The sequence below is a fragment of the Eurosta solidaginis genome, chromosome 5, assembly GCF_040869045.1.
Source record: "Eurosta solidaginis isolate ZX-2024a chromosome 5, ASM4086904v1, whole genome shotgun sequence".
NCBI classification, from domain to species: Eukaryota; Metazoa; Arthropoda; class Insecta; order Diptera; family Tephritidae; genus Eurosta; species Eurosta solidaginis.
In genome coordinates this window covers 127,715,760-127,734,665 of record NC_090323.1, presented here as the reverse complement: position 1 = coordinate 127,734,665, position 18,906 = coordinate 127,715,760, and the positions used below count along the sequence as shown (strand labels likewise).

Here is an 18,906-nt window from a genome sequence, read left to right as displayed (position 1 = left end):
TAAGTCTGACTTAATTACAAGTCGTACATTTTTAAATTCATCAATTACGACAGCAATCGGATTCTACGACACCTTTAAATATTCTTGATCTGAAAAAAGAGTAAACCTAATCTGAATTTCTACTAAGCTTTCAGTTGTAGATTATTCAAATAATTGGAGTTTTTTCTAAAGCTTAAAATTATTTTCTGCTCGCTTAGAAAAGATTTCAATTGGAAAACAAAAACCAATTAAGAGAGTTTATGTTATTATTAAAGTACTTACTTTTCTTTATATGAACTGTATTAATTTAAGTTACAATTTCATGTGCATATATAATAAAGTATGTCCTGGTACGATTGCTGTTGGAATTAGATTTGAAACCAATCAATACTCCTGCTATGGGTTGCAGAATTATTGCTTGAATGATTAGATTTAGAACAATAATAAGTCTGACTCAATTACTAGTCGTACATTTTTAAGTTCATCAATTACGACAGCAATCGGATCCACGACACCTTTGAATATTCTTGATCTGAATTTCTACTAAGCTTTAAGTTGTAGATTATTCAAATAATTGGAGTTTTGTCTAAAGCTTAATATTATTATTTTGCTCGCTTAGAAGAGATTGGAAAACAAAAACCAATTAGCGAGTTTATTTACTATTAAAGTTCTTCTGTTTTATATGAACTGGATTAATATAAGTTCCAATTTCATGTACATATATAATAATATTGAAAATAATAAATATTGAAAATTCAATTTTTTTGGTTCATATTTTATTCATATGGCTGCTCCAGGCCTCCAGGTAAAGTAAATCTGCAGGTAAAATTCACGTTATATGGCGGTTATATAAATGGTAAAACCGCAGTAAAATTGATTGTCAAATGGCTCGAAAATGTAGAGTGAAATGACGGAAAAATGACCGCCAATTGACGAGCATTGTGACGTGTGTGAGCAGCACAGTGCTATGCTGACATCCTATAAGTGGGAGCGGAATGCACGATCACATTAATAGGAACGAAACGGAAAATTTGGTCACAAAAGTTCATCACGCCCATGCAAACGTGACTATGAATATAACCGCTGCAGAAAGTCACAATGACCGTAAAATGGCTAGTAAAATGACGTGGAGCGTTTTTGCAGGGTATCTACTATTTCTGTCGTTGCTGCGCTGCCTTCATTGCCTCTGCCAGCGCATCCGCCATTGCCACAGTTGTTTACTGCAATTCAACATGTCGTTTTGTTTGTCTTAATGTTTTGTACGGCATTCACAAATAGCAGACTAAAGCGGCAATTACCCACCGACGTGTGCCGTACGTGCGGACGTTTGTCGTACGAAACACGTTTGATCGAACCCTCAAGCCCGTAGGTATCAATGTGTGCGTCTGTGTACGTGTACATAACATATTTGTGTGTGTATTGTTTACAGATAAGCACTGTTGCCATTGACCATTTTGCATGCATGCTTATGGAAACATCAACTTTTTCCAATTTAATTTTTGATGTTGTAAAAGGCTGGAATTAATATTAAATAAATATAAATAGATTAAATATTTATAATTTGCACTTTTACATAATTATTTCGAATTATTTTCACAATTTTTCAAACTTTAATTAGGTGTTTTTGCATAAAACTGCAAACTGTCAAAAATTAGCGCACAAAAGTTTACTAGGCAACTCTGTCTAGTGAGAGAGCGATCAGCTGACACGTTCTTACGGAAAAAATCAAAATTGTGTTGATTTCTACGTTCCGGACTACGTACGTACGGGCGTTGCACGTCGGTGAGTTTTCGTTTACATTGCACACTCATAAGATAGGTCGTGTCAGCTGACACGTTTTTGGTACGTACGTTCGTGAGTAACTGCCGCATTATCGTCAGCATTTCTTGTGAGAAAATAATGTGTGGGTAGCTGCCCACTGACATAGCACATCTTGTTATTGTAGCAGCACATAACAGGTGCAGTTTCTATTACTTTACAATTAGTTGGAATGACAAGTGTTAGCTTTAACTGAATCCAATTAGTAAAAAGCCGGTGTCAAATTATCATAACTGGGCTTATTGCTGATATTTCTTGTTGATTGGAATTTATGCAAGTTTTCTTGCATAATCACGTAGCCAGTGTTAACTTGTATTCCTTGAGGTCTAGTGACCTTTCGATAACGGATACCAGTGAGTGCAAGGCCGTGTCAGTTGACCTGCCCTTAGTATAGGCATGCTGAGCTTGCGAAAGAAGCGACGGGTTAATCCTCCTCCTGATGTAGTCCTCTAGGAGTCTTTCGAGTGCTTTAACCAGAAAAGAAGATAAGCTTATAGGTCTATAATCATTTGGTTTAGAGTGGAAGGATTTCCCTGCCTTGGGGTTAAAGACCACGTTGACTTCGCTCCACGATACTGGTACGTAATTGGGCCTAAGGCAACCCATAAGCATCCCTTTAATCCAGGGCTTTATAAGGTCGGCAGTAAACTGTAGCTGAGCCGGAAAGATTCCATCCGGCCCCGCCGATTTATAGGGCGTGAAGGTCTATTAAGCCCAATCTGTCCTTTTATCGCCTGTGATTTCGCTTATCAGCTGATCATTAGGTGACCCTCCGCTAACAATACTTGAAGACACGCCCGCACTTGCTGGGAAGTGCGTATCCATTAGCAAGTTTATGGTTTCAGCGCTGGAGTCCGTCCAGTGCCCATCCGGCTTTTGGACGTAACTTAGCTGAGTTGGAGATTTCGATAGCACCTTCCTTAACCGGGAGGCCGCGGATGTGGATTCAATCCTGCCGCAGAAATCCCTCCAGGAGGATCGCTTTCCACTTCGGATTGCTTTTTTATATATATTTATTTTCGCTTTATAAGTAGCCAATAAGGATTCATGTCCATCATGCTTTGCTTTATTAAAGGCCGCCCTACATGACTTCCTAAGCTTATCAAGATCGGACGACCACCATGGTGGTTTGTAAGTTTCCTAAAGCTTTTTAGTCGGGCAAGCTATTCAGCATTCCTACATTTTTGACTGAAATTATTTACAAACACTTCTAGCTCCTCCTCGCTTTCCGGGGCTCGCACTTCTTCAGAAAGCTTTTTACCTATTATCTTCTTATAGTAGCCCCAGTGGGTTTTTCTAATATTTTGTAAGTACTTAGGACTTGTGTGCGCCTGTGATATAGAAAAGCTTATATATCTATGGTCAGAAAAGGAGTGCTCCTTTAGAACTCTCCATGAAACGACCAGGTCACTGAAAGAGTCTGTGACTAGGGTTATGTCAAGGACCTCGTCGCGGTTCCTCGTAATGAAAGTGGGATCATTTCCCCTATTCCATATACTTAGATAAGTGCCTAACAGATAGTTAAATAAAGACTCACCTCGGTCATTTGTATCACTGCTGCCCCACTGGGCGTGATGAGCATTGGCGTCGCCTCCGAGTAGGATGAAATCGTTTCGTGGATTTGCCGCTCTCACGAAATCCTTCAAATTATCCGGTGGTAATGAGCCTTGGTGATCGTGCGCTAGGTAAAAGGAAGCAAGTTTAAAGCTCCTCCTTAGCACCTCGACGCTAACCGCTGTCAGATCCCCATCGCTAAAATTGGCTAGAAGAAAAACATTAAGAGTAGACTTAGCCAATATACATGTGCGAGGCTTACCCTTTTCCTGAGCGCTATAAAGCTTATACGTTGGTGTCCGCAGGCCTATTGCCAGCGATCCACGGCTCCTGGACTAGTATGATGTCTACCGCACCTCAAGACAGGTGCAGTAGGAGTGCTTTGCAGTGATGCAGGTTTATTTGGAGGACCCGAATCACTGTTTGTTTTCGCTCTCCTCCGTGAGCGTCGCGTCCGAATCGCCATCCTCCAGAAGCTGGCCCTCAGAGTAAAACCCTCTGAGAGCCAAGCTTCCGCTCAAGCCTGACGAAGCGTAGCCACCAGCTTGTTCGCCCTCGTCTACCTCCATCTCGTCCTCGCTGGGGGGGGGGGGGGGGGGGGGGAGTTCAACCACCTCCGTACGAGACGCAAGGTTTACCAAGGCTTCAACGTCAGCCTTATAAACCTTAAGGCTTATATTCTTGAAGCCGTAGCTTATCCTGAAATCCTGCCTTTTCAACGCTTCGACGCTTGCGCTGTCGAGCAGCAGGACTATCTGCATCGTGGCCCGTTCAGTTTTCTCCACGTTAACCACCTTCCAGTTTTGGGTCGGTAGACCCGGGTTGTACTCCTGGACCAGCTCCAGGATATCAGCGGGGTGCGTTGGCGTCACTGAAACCCAGGCTCTCGCCCTTTGTCCTGAGGGGATATCACACGCCTCCACTACCTTGAGGCGCGCACCCGGATACACCTCCCCTATCAGCGAGACGGCGGCTTTGAAAAGCTTCGCCGACCTGGCGTCGTTACATGCAATTAGTTTGATATTTCCCTAGAACCAACCCGCATCGGTATAAGAAGGCGGCGGACCAGGGTTGTCTTTTTTGACCTTAACGGCCACAGTAGCGAGCGCTGCCTCAATCCACTTCCACTGCTGTTTCTGATCTGCCGCCACTTGGCTATTTCGGCGAAAGACCGAGTTTAGCCTCCCTGCGTCTTGGCCCTCATCCATGGACCGCTGGCGCTTCGAGGCTTCATCGCTCTCGACCCAGTCCAGCCTGAACTCCGGCAACATCTGCTTCGCCCAAGCAAGGTCACGCTGCGCCTTCGCCCAGTCCTCCGCGGAAACGTCCCCCTCCCTTATCGGCGAGGAGGCATTCCTACGCAGGATCCGGGCAGCCCAGCGATTGCCCTGGTGACTGGGCTTCTTAACTCCCTTGACCTTAGAGCCGGCCACCCCACGCCCCTGGAGCCCCCAGCAACCAAACCGCCAGACTCTTGACGCCGAGTGGCAGCTGTGCTGGTGGCTACGAGATGGGCGGCAGTCTCCCCGAGAGGTACCGGCCTTTGGAATACCCGGGATGGATTTTCCCTCAGCCCTTTCCTGCATAGATTGGCCCTATAGCCTATGTCCGGTTAAGGCTTAATAGCATCGAAAGTCGGCCGGTGTTCGATGCACTTTGTTAGCGACTGGGCTATTTATGGGCTCCCGGCCAGGCTGATCCTCGGCACGGGTCATATAACACCTTGATCCAGCACATTAAGGACGAAGGGAGAGAAAAGGGAAGAGAAAAAAGAAAGGAAGGTAGGGTTAAGGGAGGAGGGGGTGGGAAAAAGATCGCCGCTCGAATTAGTCGCCGAAGCGTTACCAGGTGCCACCACGAGGAGGCTCCGCCCCTACATGAGGGAGGGAGGGTGTAAAAACACCTAAGGGTCGACGATTTGGGGAGACGCCGGTGAGTAACACCTCCATGAAAGGCACCCTTTAGATAAAATGAGTAATAGAATGAACATTGATTTATATATTACATTTTTAATATGAAAATCTGCTAAAAAAGTAATAGAATGAACATTGGTTTGTATATTACATTTTTAAAATGAAAATCTCCTCCTAAAAAAGGAGCAAAACCTAACTACATTTTCTCATTTTCGTACTTAACTATACTCCTTTTTGTGATTCAGGATTTTGGGCATATTTTGAAAAAACTCCGAACATCATTCCTTCATTATACGTCATTCGACTACCTTCCACTCTATTCGCAACATAACCTCAATTTAAGCTGCCAAACTATATAGTAAACAATGTATGGTACCATCCATTATACAAAAAATAGAGGTAGTTCCATTTACGGCTGTAATTCTTGAGTATAAGGGTTGTTACGCAGATCACAAGTAATTGCTCAAGAAAAATTTAGCCTTTTTTCTTGCGTGAAAAATAATAGTATGGAAGTAATTTTGACGTTTAAAAATCTACGGTGAATAGTGAAACAAGCAAGAAGAAGAGAAAATAAACAAAAGAAATATAAAGAATATCACTTCCCTTATTGGGGAAAGTATTCGCAAACATATATTTTTGAATAATTTTCTGTCTAATAAATGTTGTTATTTTTCTAGAGTGGTCCTCAAATTGGTCAGCTACACCACCAACATCAATTGCCGGCTGTGTTACATCTCCATACCAGCAAACAGGTGAACAGCAAATGCCACCGCAACTGGGTAAAATGCCACGATAGTCTGGTCTAATGCAGCCATAATCCGGTCAAATGCCACCTCAACACCCTATGCGCCAGTCATTTGGTGGCCATGAGCAACAAGGTCCTCCAGGTATGCCGCCCGCATCTACTGGACCAGGTGGAGCAATGACACCACATCCAGTTATGCCAAGGTATATACCACAACAGCAACTGGGTTATGCAATGCCACGACAGCAGCAGCAACAATCTCCCCAGCCTGGCTATCTGCCAATGCCACAACAGCCGGGTTATCCCCCCCAACCTGGTTATCCCCTACAACAACTAGGTGCACCAGGTGGTTACATGGGTCAAATGATGCCACCAACAAAACCTGGACAGGCGCCAATGCCCAGTCAGCCACTCATGCCGGGTCAACCCCCAATACCCGGACGTCCTGGTTATAATTTATGCTAATACAACTAATAGCCGTGTTTTTTAACACGCGTATATCCGTTTACGCTTAAACTTTATATGGACTGCTAAGCGACAAACTTTAAATACACCTCTGAAATTGCTGCGCATAAATTTTGTCCTACTAAATTTCAATACGCATTATACTCAGATGTAACTGAAATATGTGTCTTTGTTTCACCCTCTACACTAAGTCTATGTATTCTATATGTGTCCACAATTCATTGCAATTAATTCAGCTATATGTTAAACCCTATGGCCATCAGAGCGTTGTGTCTCCGCTTTTCGGTACACCCTGTTGAGGTAGCTAGTTGTTTAACCACAGCCGCTAGATGGGTCTCCTAAGCATTATCTAAGCGAGGATAGGCGTTTTTTTTCACGCGCAAACGAAACGTATTCACGTGTAAAAAAAACACGGCTAATATATTTCAAATATTACTGATGATTATTTTTGTATTATTTTCTTTAGCAACTACCTCCACCTGGTACTGGTATATATCAACAGCCGCAACAGTATGGTCAAGCCCAACGCCTTTTAGATCCCGATAAGATGCCAAATCCGATAAGCGTTATCATTGAAAATCAAAATAGCGCTGGTGGTGCTTTTATTACTAATGAACAGGGTTTATTACCATCATTGGTGCCACAAAATATGTGGTACAAGATCAGAGTAAATCCTCGCCACGTTACGTTAGGTATTGATATTCGAAATTAATGTTTTGTTTAGCAATTGCATTGATCTTTCTCCTTTGCAGGTCCTCTTTGTATTGCATACCTGCAACAGCTGATTCATTAAAAACAACAGCTTTGTCCATTACACTTACCGTCTCACCAATGGCAAGCACGGTTGAGGTTGATTATGAGCCACCCATTTTGGTGAATTGGGTCCAATTAGATGTAATCGTTGCAAGGCTCATATATGCAATTTGTAGATGCTGGTCGTCGTTTCCAAAGTCTTATGTGTAAAGTAACAACAGATGGTAAAAAAAATCTTTCAGTTTTGCTTGTGTTCATTGATCCATATTTTTTCTCAACAGTGCACACTGAATATTTCCAACATTTGGGCCACACCGGACAGCATGTCGATAAATATGAATGTCCCGAACTTGTATTGGGTACATAGGAGTTTTTGTGTAAAAAATGTTTGGGTACCGATAGCTCTCAAGGTAAACCTCAACTCATATCCAACATCAATGCCTCTCAATCAATTGTGGACGCTATACGCACTACATTGGGTCCACGCAGTATGGACAAGCATATTGTTGATTCCAGTGGTAAGGCCACAATTTAAATGATGGTGCAAGCAGTATGAAACTATTGCATATTGTGCATCCAGCCGTAAAACTCTAGTGGACATCGCCAAATCTCAAGATGCTGAGGTAAGTTTTTTGTTATATTAGAATGTGTAGAATAAAAATGCTTCTCTTATCAGGTCAGCGATGGCACCACTTCAGTAGTACTTTAAGCAGGTGAAATCTTAAAACAAGTTAAGCCATATGTTGAGGAAGGCGTGCATGCACGTATCATCATTAAAGCTATACGTAAAGCATTACAATTATGCATGACCAAAATATGACATGGCTGTACATGTAGAAGCGCCGATGAAAGGAATAACAACGTGCTTTATTGGAAAAACAAAAACAACAAAAATATTTATTTTCTAAAATGGTTTTGGACGCTGCACTTTCCTTTGATGGACCCAAAGTCATACAAAAAATATAAAATCGCAATATTAAATATAGAATTGGAATTGAAGGATTTTATTCAGTCTATAAATTTTACTTTCAGACAATGTATGTATATACAAAGAAGCATTAAAAACTAAAAATAAATATACATACAAACAGTGGCTCCGAAATCTATAATAGAAGCCACCTAAACAAAAGTTGCAAAATTTACAAAGAGTTAATCAAACTTTGAAAAACGCACATCAAAATGTGCACCTTTTTTGGCAGAGGGTCTAGCAAATTTTTGAGTACGCAGTTTTGTAGCCCAATCAATTTCAGAATAATGGTGTAAATGCTAGAACGACTAAAAGGTTTGTCTGAATTTTCAGAACTTTTTTGTAGAGGCTTGTTCTTCCATACAAAAGAAAAATTGTCTCATGCGTTGTATGGAAGAAATTTCTCAACAGCCTCTACAAAAAATTCTGAAAATTCAGATAAACTTTTTAGTCGTTCTAGCATTTACACCATTATTCTGAGATTGATTGGGCTTCAAAACTGCGTACTCAAAAATTTGCTAGACCCTCTGCCAAAAAAGGTGCAAATTTTGATGTCCGTTTTTCAAAGTTTGATTAATTCTTTGTAACTTTTGCAACTTTTTTTTAGGTGGCTTCTATTATAGATTTAGCTATATTTTGCAAATTAGAGTGCCTTTCTGTTATGCAAATTATACAGCCTTCCTGTTATGCATTTTAATCGAGATTTTGATACAATATACTAGAATATTTAATGGTTCATCTAATGGCCTGATTAGATCAAAATTTAGCAAATGGCAAACTCACGCTTCTGGCAAGCAATTGACGATATGTACAGTGTGCGCCAAAACTGGAGCACCGAAAAGTCTCTGTTGCTTTTGGTTAAATAAAATCTTAAGTGCAAGTTCTTAATTCAAAGAGGCGATAGTTTAAATTAGTTGCAACTTTTTTGACAGATAGCGCATTGGAAGTTTTGTCAAATAGCTACAACTAACTTTAAGTACCCACTTAATTCTGACTATGAATATGCCCCAATATTTTGCTTTTATTTATGAAGACCACATCAAGGGCTGAGTGGAACATCACCGTATTTCAAAACATTTTTCGAAAATGCCTTTCTCAGAAATTGGTACACGAACGCCTTAAATTAGAACTTGTTTCAAAAATGCCGTATTTCAAAACTTGGTTCAAGAACGTCCTATCTCAAAATGAGTTCAAAAACGCCCTATCTCAGCTGGAAATGTATTTAGTTTTCGTTCAAATATGACATTTTGTAAACTCATTCTAAGATACGGCGTTTTGGAACTAAGTTATAAAATAGGGCGTTTTTGGAAAAAATTCTAAGTTAAGGCGTTCTTGAAACAACTTCTGAGAAAGGGCATTTTTTTAAATGTTTTGAAACAGGGTGATCTTCCACTCAGCCTTCGATATACTAAACAGTTATATATTAATAAAAGATACTTAGTTCTAGGAAACTTATAATTTGACTTTTGTTAAGCTATGTAGATTTTCTGAAAGGAATTTCGGTGCTTTATTATGTCGCACACTATATATTATACATTTCACCAAAATACTTCAATATTTACTCTTTGAGAGCTCATTAATAATACAATACAATAAATAATAATAAAGGCATGCTTTCAATAAGCGCCTATAAACTTCCCCTCTTATCCATAAAAAAATAAAATAGGTTTATTAAGCTCTTATAATTGGAAATTTGTATGGAAATGCCATTTTAAAATGCTTTATAAACCTTCAATATTTTGTATTAATAATGGGATTAAATAAATATACCCCAATTTGTAAGTTGAAGGCATTTCATAAATTCATTTAAATGTAAAACAGTTCGAAAGGTATTTTCTGAAATCCAATTCACACATTCTGAATTCCAATTACCTATTCTGAAATCAAATTAACAAAATCTGAAATCCAGATAACTATTCTTAATCCAAATGAGAAATTCTGAAATTCAATTAACTATTCTGAACGGTGTAGTTGACGGATGAATTACTTACTTACTTACTTAATTGGCGCTTAACCGTCTAAACGGTTATGGCTGTCCAACAAGGCGCGCCAGTCGCTCCTTCGCTCCGCCAACCGACGCCAATTGGGCACACCAAGGGAGTTTAAATGGTTTTCCACCTGGTCCTTCCAACGGAGTGGGGGCCGCCCTCTACCTCTGCTTCCAAAGGCGGGTTCCGATAGAAACACTTTCTTGGCCGGAGCATCATCTTTCATTCGCATAACATGGCCTAGCCAGCGCAACCGCTGCGTTTTAATTCGCTGGACTATGTTGATGTCTGCGTATATCTCGTACAGCTCATCATTAAATCTTCTTCGGTACTCGCCATCGCCAACGCGTAGAGGTCCATAAATCTTTCGAAGAACTTTTCTCTCGAACACTCCCAAAGCCGCTTCATCTGCTGTTGTCATGGTCCATGCTTCTGCCCCATATAGCAGGACGTGTACGATAAGTGACTTGTAGAGTATGATTTTCGTTCGCCGAGAGAGGACTTTACTTTTCAATTGCCTACCTAGTCCAAAGTAGCATTTCTTGGCAAGATTGATTGTTCGCTGGATTTCAGTGCTGATGTTGTTGCTAGTCTTGATGCTGGTTCCCAAATAAACGAAGTCTTTTACTATTTCGAAATTATGGCTGCCAACAGTAGCGTGGTTGCCAAGGCGCGTATGCGCTGACTCTTTGCTGGATGACTGCAGGTACTTCGTTTTGTCCTCATTCACCATCAAACCCATTTTTACCGCTTCTTTTTCCAGTTTGGAGTAAGCAGAACTAACAGCGCGGGTGTATAGGCCGATGATATCAATGACATCAGCATATGCCAGTAATTGCACGCTTTTATAATATATTGTTCCAGTGCGGTTAAGTTCTGCAGCTAGTATAATTTTCTCCAGCATCAAATTAAAGAAATCGCACGATAGGGGGTCATCCTCTCTGAAACGTCGTTTAGTTTCGAACGGCTCGGAGAGGTCCTTCCCAATTCTGACTGAGCTGATGGTGTTGCTCAACGTCATTTTGCACAGCCGTATAAGTTTTGCGGGGAAACCAAATTCAGACATAGCGGCATATAGGCAGCTCCTTTTCGTGATGTCGAAGGCGGCTTTAAAGTCGACGAAGAGGTGATGTGTGTCGATTCTCTTTTCACGAGTTTTTTCCAAGATTTGGCGGATTGTGAAAATCTGGTCGATGGTATATTTACCAGGTCTGAAGCCGCACTGATAAGGTCCAATCAGCCGGTTCACGGTGGGCTTCAATCTTTCGCACAATACACTTGAAAGGACCTTATATGCGATATTAAGAAGGCTGATTTCACGATAGTTGGTGCATTTTGCAGTATCCCCTTATTGTGGACTGGGCAAAGAACACTTAGATTCCAACCGTCGGGCATGCACTCGTCCGCCCATATTTTGCTAAGAAGCTGCCGCATGCGCTTTACTAACTCTTCGCCGCCGTACTTGAATAGCTCCTCGGGCAATCCATCAGCGCCCACGGCCTTGTTGTTTTTCAATCTGGTTATTGCTATTCTAACTTCGTCATAATCGGGCGGGGGGACATACATTCCATCATCATCGATTGCGGGATCGGGTTCTTCATCTCTGCGCGGTGAATTGCTGCCTCCATTTAGGAGAGCAGAGAAGTATTCCCTCCATAGTCCAAGCACTCTCTGGACATCAGTTACAAGGTCGCCGTTTTCATTCCTACAGGAGTTTGCCCCGGTCTTAAAACCTTCCGTCTGTCGCCGTATTTTTTGGTAGAATTTTCGGGCGTTAATCCTGGTGGCTAGCAGCTCAAGCTCCTCGCACTCACGCCTTTCTGCTTCTGCTTTTTTCTTCCTGAAAAGGCGTCTCGCTTCCATTTTCAACTCACGATAGCGTTCACACACTCCTCTTGTCGCGTTCGCTTTTAACGTAGCCCTGTAGGCACCGTCTTTTCTTTCGGTTGCAACGCGGCATTCTTCATCGTACCAGTTGTTTTTTCGTGGCCGCCGGTAACCAATTTTTTCCTCGGCGGCAGTACGAAGTGCTTTGGAGATATGCTCCCACTGCTCCTGTATTCCTTCAGGATGAGTTGTGCTCTCAGAGAGCAGGTGTGAGAATCGAGTTGCGAAATCATTGGCAGTCTGTTGTGATTGAAGCTTTTCGACGTCTAGCTTTCCTTGTGTTTTTTGTTCCTTGGTTTTAGCCGCGTTGAGGCGGGTGCGTATTTTGGCTGCAACGAGATAGTGGTCCGAGTCGATGTTAGGTCCTCGGATCGTGCGCACATCTAAAACACTGGAGGTATGCCATCCGTCTATCACAACGTGATCGATCTGATTGCGAGTATTTCGATCAGGAGACAGCCATGTAGGATGATGTATCTTTTTATGCATGAACCTCGTGCTGGATATGACCATGTTTTGAGCACCGGCAAAGTCAATCAGCCTCAGTCCGTTAGGAGAAGTTTCATTTTGTAGGCTGAACTTTCCGACTGTAGGGCCAAAAACACCTTCTTTGCCCACCCTGGCGTTAAAGTCGCCAAGCACGACTTTTATATCATGACGGGGGCAGCGCTCTTATGTGCGTTCTAATTGTTCATAAAAAGTGTCTTTCACCTCATCGTCTTTCTCCTCTGTCGGCGCATGGGCGCAGATGAATGATATATTAAAAAATTTTGCTTTTATTCGGATAGCGGCGAAACGCTCGTCCACAGGCGTGGATGCCATCACTTGGCGACAAAGTCTCTCTCCCACCACGAATCCGACGCGGAAACTGTGCTTATTCATATGGCCACTCCAATAGATGTCACAATTTTTGATCTTCTTTCTTCCTTGCTTCGTCCAACGCATTTCTTGGATGGCGGTGATGTCAGATTTTGCTTTGACGAGGACAGCCGGCATCTGCACCAATCCCATTCAGAGAGCGGACGATCCAGATGCATGCCCTCAATTCATTGTCCTTCAAACGTTTGCCATGGTCGTCATCAATAGAGAGTGTATTTATCCGAGCCTTGTTGTTATATTTCATTGGAGTATGGTTTTTGTGGCGGGTCCCAAGCCCAGCGCACAACCCGCTCAGCGGGGGTGAAAATATTACTTGCAAGTTTATATAGCGAGCCGCTTGCTCCAAGACAGACGCCCGCTTGCAGCCGCACCTAGAGGTGTACAGACGCTGCCGATGAGATCTCCCCCGGCTAGCCCTTAAACCGATTATGTCAGAGTGGCCTGGCCAGGTTGTCGCTTTCTCACATTAGCTCACCGCTAAACATCCAGACGATACTTGGCCGCAAGCGACCGGCAGTAGTGAGCTGCTTGAACCGCATGCAAAAGAATCGCTGTGGCCATTCCCAGGTGAATGGCGGTCAGAAGCTTTCCCCACTTTCGTGGACTTCTACATACGGCTCCACCCTCCACCTCTGGCCGATGAATTATGTACTTATTAATTTGGCAATGAGTGTATGTCGTAGACCAATTTTTTGTTGGTACCAATATAAGGAATTATAATTTCGGCGGCGCGGTATAGCCTGCTTACTTAAATATAATTTATAACAATTTTTCATGAGGACGATATGTGATATGTGATCACAGGTGGTGCACTGACGTACAGACCAATTTATTCTGTGGTCTGGCTGGATTTGTGTTCCACGAATTTCTGTAGAAGGATACTGTTTATGTGAAGACACATGTCATCTCCGACAGAACGTGGCAGCTTATTTAGCAGCCAGTCAAAAGTCGATAATGCCTGGGCGTATGGGGATTTCTTACGATCCTCCAAAAACTCCTCTTATATTTATAGAACGTCATGCTGTTGCGCATATGCCAGACATCAACGCAGAATATGATGCTGTGGCAAATGCGCAATACTGCTGTCGATATTACCATCTGCACCCATACTCACATAGTCGTATTGGGAATCGTTGTCAGTAATTTGCGTGCTGTTCACGTCCTCTGAGGGATATTGGCTTGATTCCTCACTGAAATTCGATGAAGATGTAAATGTAAATGTCCTGCAAGAGAGTACATGTACAATGTTAACATTTTTTGAACTATACACACGGAATTCAGGACAATGGATCAAACTTCGAAAAAATGTTTATCAAAATTTGAATTTTTTAATCCGAATTTCAAAAAATTTTTCGAATATGCAGTTTTGGAATGTGCAAGTTAGAAGTTTCTCAGAAGTTTCCCCGAATTTTTAGAAGTTTGTTTGTCGAGAGTGTTGGTTATTTTCATCCAGGCCTGCATAATAACGTTATTTTCATAAAAAAATAAAAAAATTTCGTTTTTTATTCGATATTCAAAATTTTCATTTCGTTGATATCAAAGTAAAAAAAAATTGATTTTTAGAGTTTGAGTATGTTTTTCCATACAAAAATTGCTCAAAAAATTACTCAAACATTCTAATTTTTTGATTTTGTTTCTGATGCGAACGAAAAGAATTTAAAATTTTTTTTTGATTTCGTTGTCGAAAAAAAATTATTTGTTTATTTCGGTGTGCAGCCTTGGTTTCTTCCATACAACTCATGCACAAAAAGTGATTTTTCAAATCTATCGCAAGATTCACCATGTTTCTAAGAGATTTTCAGTTATCTCGATGCCTACACCACCCAAAGGAATTTGGTTTTCCATGAATTAAATTGTCACCCAGTCTCGAACTACATGCTGAGTTTCAGGACTCTAAGTCATCGGGAAGTTAGTTAAAACTGGATTGCAAAATTACCTTCGCGATAGCTTTCCCGAAGGCTGGTCCACGCGTCTTTGCTTTCAATCACTAATGTAAATAACACATACAATTAAATGTAATACTTTGCATTTGCTCACAATTGTTAAAACATGTCCAAAAATGTCGCGCGAGGTATATATAAATATGCGTTTTAACTTCGGTACCAATAACACACTTGCAGTTTTCGGATTACCCAATATTTGTGCTTACACAAACCAAATGGAAATTACAGAAAATTTCGAACTTTGTTTGCAAATACCTGTTTATAAAAGACAAAACGCGCCTTTTGACACTCCTCCATATATTTTTGGACATGGTTTAACAGTTTTGAGCTAAAGTAAATAATGACCAATTAAAATACACAAATATGGTATTTGTTTACTTTAGCTCACAACTGCAAAAACCCGACCAAAAATATCGGGAGAGGTGTCAAAAGACGCGATTTGCTCCCAGGACCACGAACCCGAGAGCGGAAATTCAAAATTTCATTTCTGTCAAAAGTTATATCCAAAAACTGGACCGGAGCGCTACGAAACCGGGTGTGAGATCCATAGTATTTTTGCGCAGAATACCTTTGTGCATTGCCGGCCTTCGGCCGCGCTTATAAAAAATTACCCTGGGTGGGTCCAACACCGGTTTGGAGATAAAAACTTTATCAACGCAAAACACTTTTACCCACAGTTTTTCTTGTGGGTAATACAAAATCATCAAAATAACAACCACATGAAAATTTTCAATTTTGTTTGGAATTACCTCCGAAACGACATAAAATTTTGAATTTCCGCCTTCGGATTCGTGCACAATGAAGCGAGAAATGAAATGCTAACCAAACAGTTTCTGTAGAATACTCAGAAACCTGGGCATCCCAACAGACATCTGATTGTTGATCCAACACCGCTTAGGGGCTTAAAGAGTAATCTCCGTAAGTATTATGAGGAATTACGACACCTGAGAACTCAGCCGTATGAAGCAAAAAAGTACAAGCAGGTCCTCAGTGAACTCCACAAACAGGCGTCGTACCTTTATGCTAGGAATTACCCGGTGAATCCAGTACTCAAAGAACAGTACCCAAAACTTGCGGAAGAGGACCGCATACTCCCCAGGGAAAAGCGAGTCACTCTGGATAGTTGTGATAGTTCTGGATACTGTCACAGGTTAAACTCTTACCTATCCAGAATCAACCCCGACATACAAAATATATGCCCCGCTTGCAATGTGTCCACCATGACACCAACCATCTATTTAATTGTAATGTGGAACCAACGCCTCTAACACCCCTTTCATTATTCTCCACCCCTGTTGAAACAGCAAGTTTCCTTGGACTCCCGTTAGAGGATATTGATAACAATTTGTGATCGGTCGCACCTATTAGGTGGGGCGAAGCACTGCTACAACAACAACAACCATCTCGGGAACGCTTAATAACATCACTTTAAACCTACTAAGCCATCCCACCCCACCCCCTATTTCCACGAGGAACTTGGGGTCGCCATTACACATTACACTGAACGAGTCCACGGCGACGTTACTGATCAGTTAACGCCTTAGAGGTAGTGGGCAAAAGAGACGGCATAAACGACCAGAAGGCACTCGAAGACGATGCCTCAAAACTACAACCAAAAGCAATAATTATCATTTCACTGACACAAATTTTATAGTTTTTTCTTCCGGAGTTGGACACAATCTTTTCATAATTTTACTTAACAATTTAAGATTAGACATTTTTTTCAATTTGTATTTTGACTTACCAGCAACAACAGAATCATGTTTAATTGTACGCCACACAATCATTATAGTATCATGTAACGAAGCTCAGTTTCTTCCAAAAATTGTTCGGCACCGCCACGTAAAATCAATGTATATGTTCTAGCATTAACGCAACCTTTAAATAATTATAAACTATAAAAATGAAATTAATGTCAAACCCACTATCAAACCTTGGAAAATGTTGAAATGTTCACCACCAACTTGACGTTCTTCAAAGTAATCACATTGACCCAAAACACTTGAATTAATATCATTAGCTGTAGTCATAACAGCACCACCACAAGCTTTCATTGTACGTTTCAAATCTTCTTCTGGTACATTAACAGAACATTTCACGATCTGCAAAATACTGTGTACCAACATCACCAATCGGTAGTTTAGAAAACAAAAAATGAAAAATCGCTAATAGTGATAGCTATTGCTATCCACAACCCTACAAGACGGAGGTAACCAGCTCACTCACACATTCAAAGCTTTTTTCGCTCTCCACTAACACATCGACGTTTCATGCTGTCATCGAAATGACAGTTCATTAATTATTCCGGAAAACATTGAAACGCAAAAAAAAACATGTTTGTTTACAACGAAAAATATCTTGTGCTTTTAGTTGTGACATGTGACGGAAATTAAAAATTTTGTTGCAGAGAACACCGGGGAATATTTTATATAAGGTGCCACGATTTTCCAACTTTTTTTTTCGGGGGGTGGGGGAGTCCTAAAAATCACAAAATTATCATCCGCAACTCTAGGAAACTCTTGGTTTATGAAAAAATAGCTTTTAAATACCGAAATTTGGTAATATTACGACTTAAGTTTTGCACTTAAAATTCGCGTCGAACTTGTCGAAACTAGTATCCAAAGACGCGTATTTTCGTCAAGATTCAGAATTCATTAGCGGAAACTATTTTTTTTTTTAACATTTTTAAAGTTATTAGGGAAAAACCGGCCGGTACAATTATCGCTTTTTTTCGTTGTTGAAATTAAACAAACGAAAACAAGGAATAAATACATGCGTATCCGTTAAACTATCAACGAGTATTTGATAGTGCCAGATGTGAACGGTATAACTATTTTTCCCATTGGCTTCGCGTACGACTTCAACTTTGGCAATGCTTCGACTTCAACACGTAATGAAAAGTTAATCTGTTATAGAACAATTTTTTTCAAAGCGAATAAAACTGCAAGCCGTTCTGTTTTAATCTTAACACAGACTGACATAAGTGCTTTTTCTGCGCTACTTCGCTTTGACACCGCCATAAAATAAACAATACAACTTTACTTACTTCGCTTTGAAATAACCAAAGCATATTTGCAAATCTTCCTCTATGTCTGTCAAAGGCTACAAAATCCTGCCATAAGTCTCAGACCTAATGCTTATTCATTTCATTCTGTTTACCATATTGATTTTGTTAGCTTTTTTACATGAAATCGAAAACATCTGGAATTTAAAGCTTATTAAAGAAAAGCGTCGCATTTTTTGGACATGAAATAGGAAAACCTCACAAATTTGAATTTTATAAAAGAAAAGCGCCGCAGGCGGAAATTTTTCTATGTTTCGTACATGAAGTGGGAAATCTCACAAATTTTAACTTTAGGAAAGAAAAGGGTTTCCTCGGAGCCTTGTAGATTGACGCATCTATAGCCAAGTTTAAATGGAAAGCTTTAAAGTTTCACGCCATCCCCGTTTAGCACCATTCACAATTTGATCCAATGTTCTATCTATAACGGTTCAATTTTTACCGCACACTGATGGGTTAGTCGATCAGTGCTGATTAAAAACCGATTAGTGTGCATATCTCTTGAACCAAGCAGGATAGGAAATTTTTATTTGGGCAATATGTGGGTATCCATTTGTAGATTAAACGACAATTTGATTGAGAGTTCCATAATTAACCCTTCAATGAAAAAATGGAGTTTATCGGTACACATATGACCCCGAAACCCGATTTGGAGCCATATCTCTTGAACTACGCAAGATATTCTGAATTTAATTTTTGCATTAGATAGCCATCCCCGTTTAGCACCAATCACAATTTGATCCAATGTTCTATCTATAACGGCTCAATTTCTACCGCACACTGATGGGTTAGTCGATCAGTGCTGATTAGAAACCGATTAGTGTGCAGATCTCTTGAACCAAGCAGGATAGGAAATTTGTCTTCGGCAATATGTGGGTATCCATTTGTAGATTAAACGACAATTTGATTGAGAGTTCCATAATTAACCCTTCAATGAAAAAATGGAGTTTATCT

At 40.8% G+C, this 18,906-nt stretch overlaps 3 protein-coding genes across 19 annotated transcripts in view; 1 reads left to right on the top strand and 2 right to left on the bottom strand.

Annotated features, from left to right (window-relative positions):
• Positions 1–17,630, bottom strand: part of LOC137252618 (T-complex protein 1 subunit eta-like) — a 54,078-nt gene extending 36,448 nt beyond the window's left edge. For 6 of the 11 annotated variants that reach the window (XR_010953628.1, XR_010953626.1, XR_010953625.1 and 3 more), the window contains exons 1-2: positions 16,825–17,630; positions 16,636–16,769 (exon numbers count right to left, since the gene is read on the bottom strand). Coding sequence is in view for 6 of the 11 variants with exons in the window: in XM_067788610.1 (XP_067644711.1) it covers positions 16,678–16,769; positions 16,825–17,017 (285 nt within the window). In the remaining 5 variants the exon portion in view is untranslated. Of the gene's footprint in view, positions 1–227; positions 1,495–3,334; positions 3,560–3,981; positions 5,798–12,003; positions 14,172–16,635; positions 16,770–16,824 lie in introns of those variants that run through there. The other 5 variants (XR_010953627.1, XM_067788608.1, XM_067788616.1 and 2 more) reach the window with 5 other exon arrangements.
• LOC137252615 (protein transport protein Sec24C-like) overlaps positions 1–18,906 on the bottom strand; it is a 91,622-nt gene that overhangs the window by 52,488 nt on the left and 20,228 nt on the right. The window lies entirely within an intron of this gene.
• Positions 1–18,906, top strand: part of LOC137252612 (zinc finger protein 736-like) — a 39,350-nt gene that overhangs the window by 7,628 nt on the left and 12,816 nt on the right. The gene's annotated exons all lie outside the window — the stretch shown is intronic.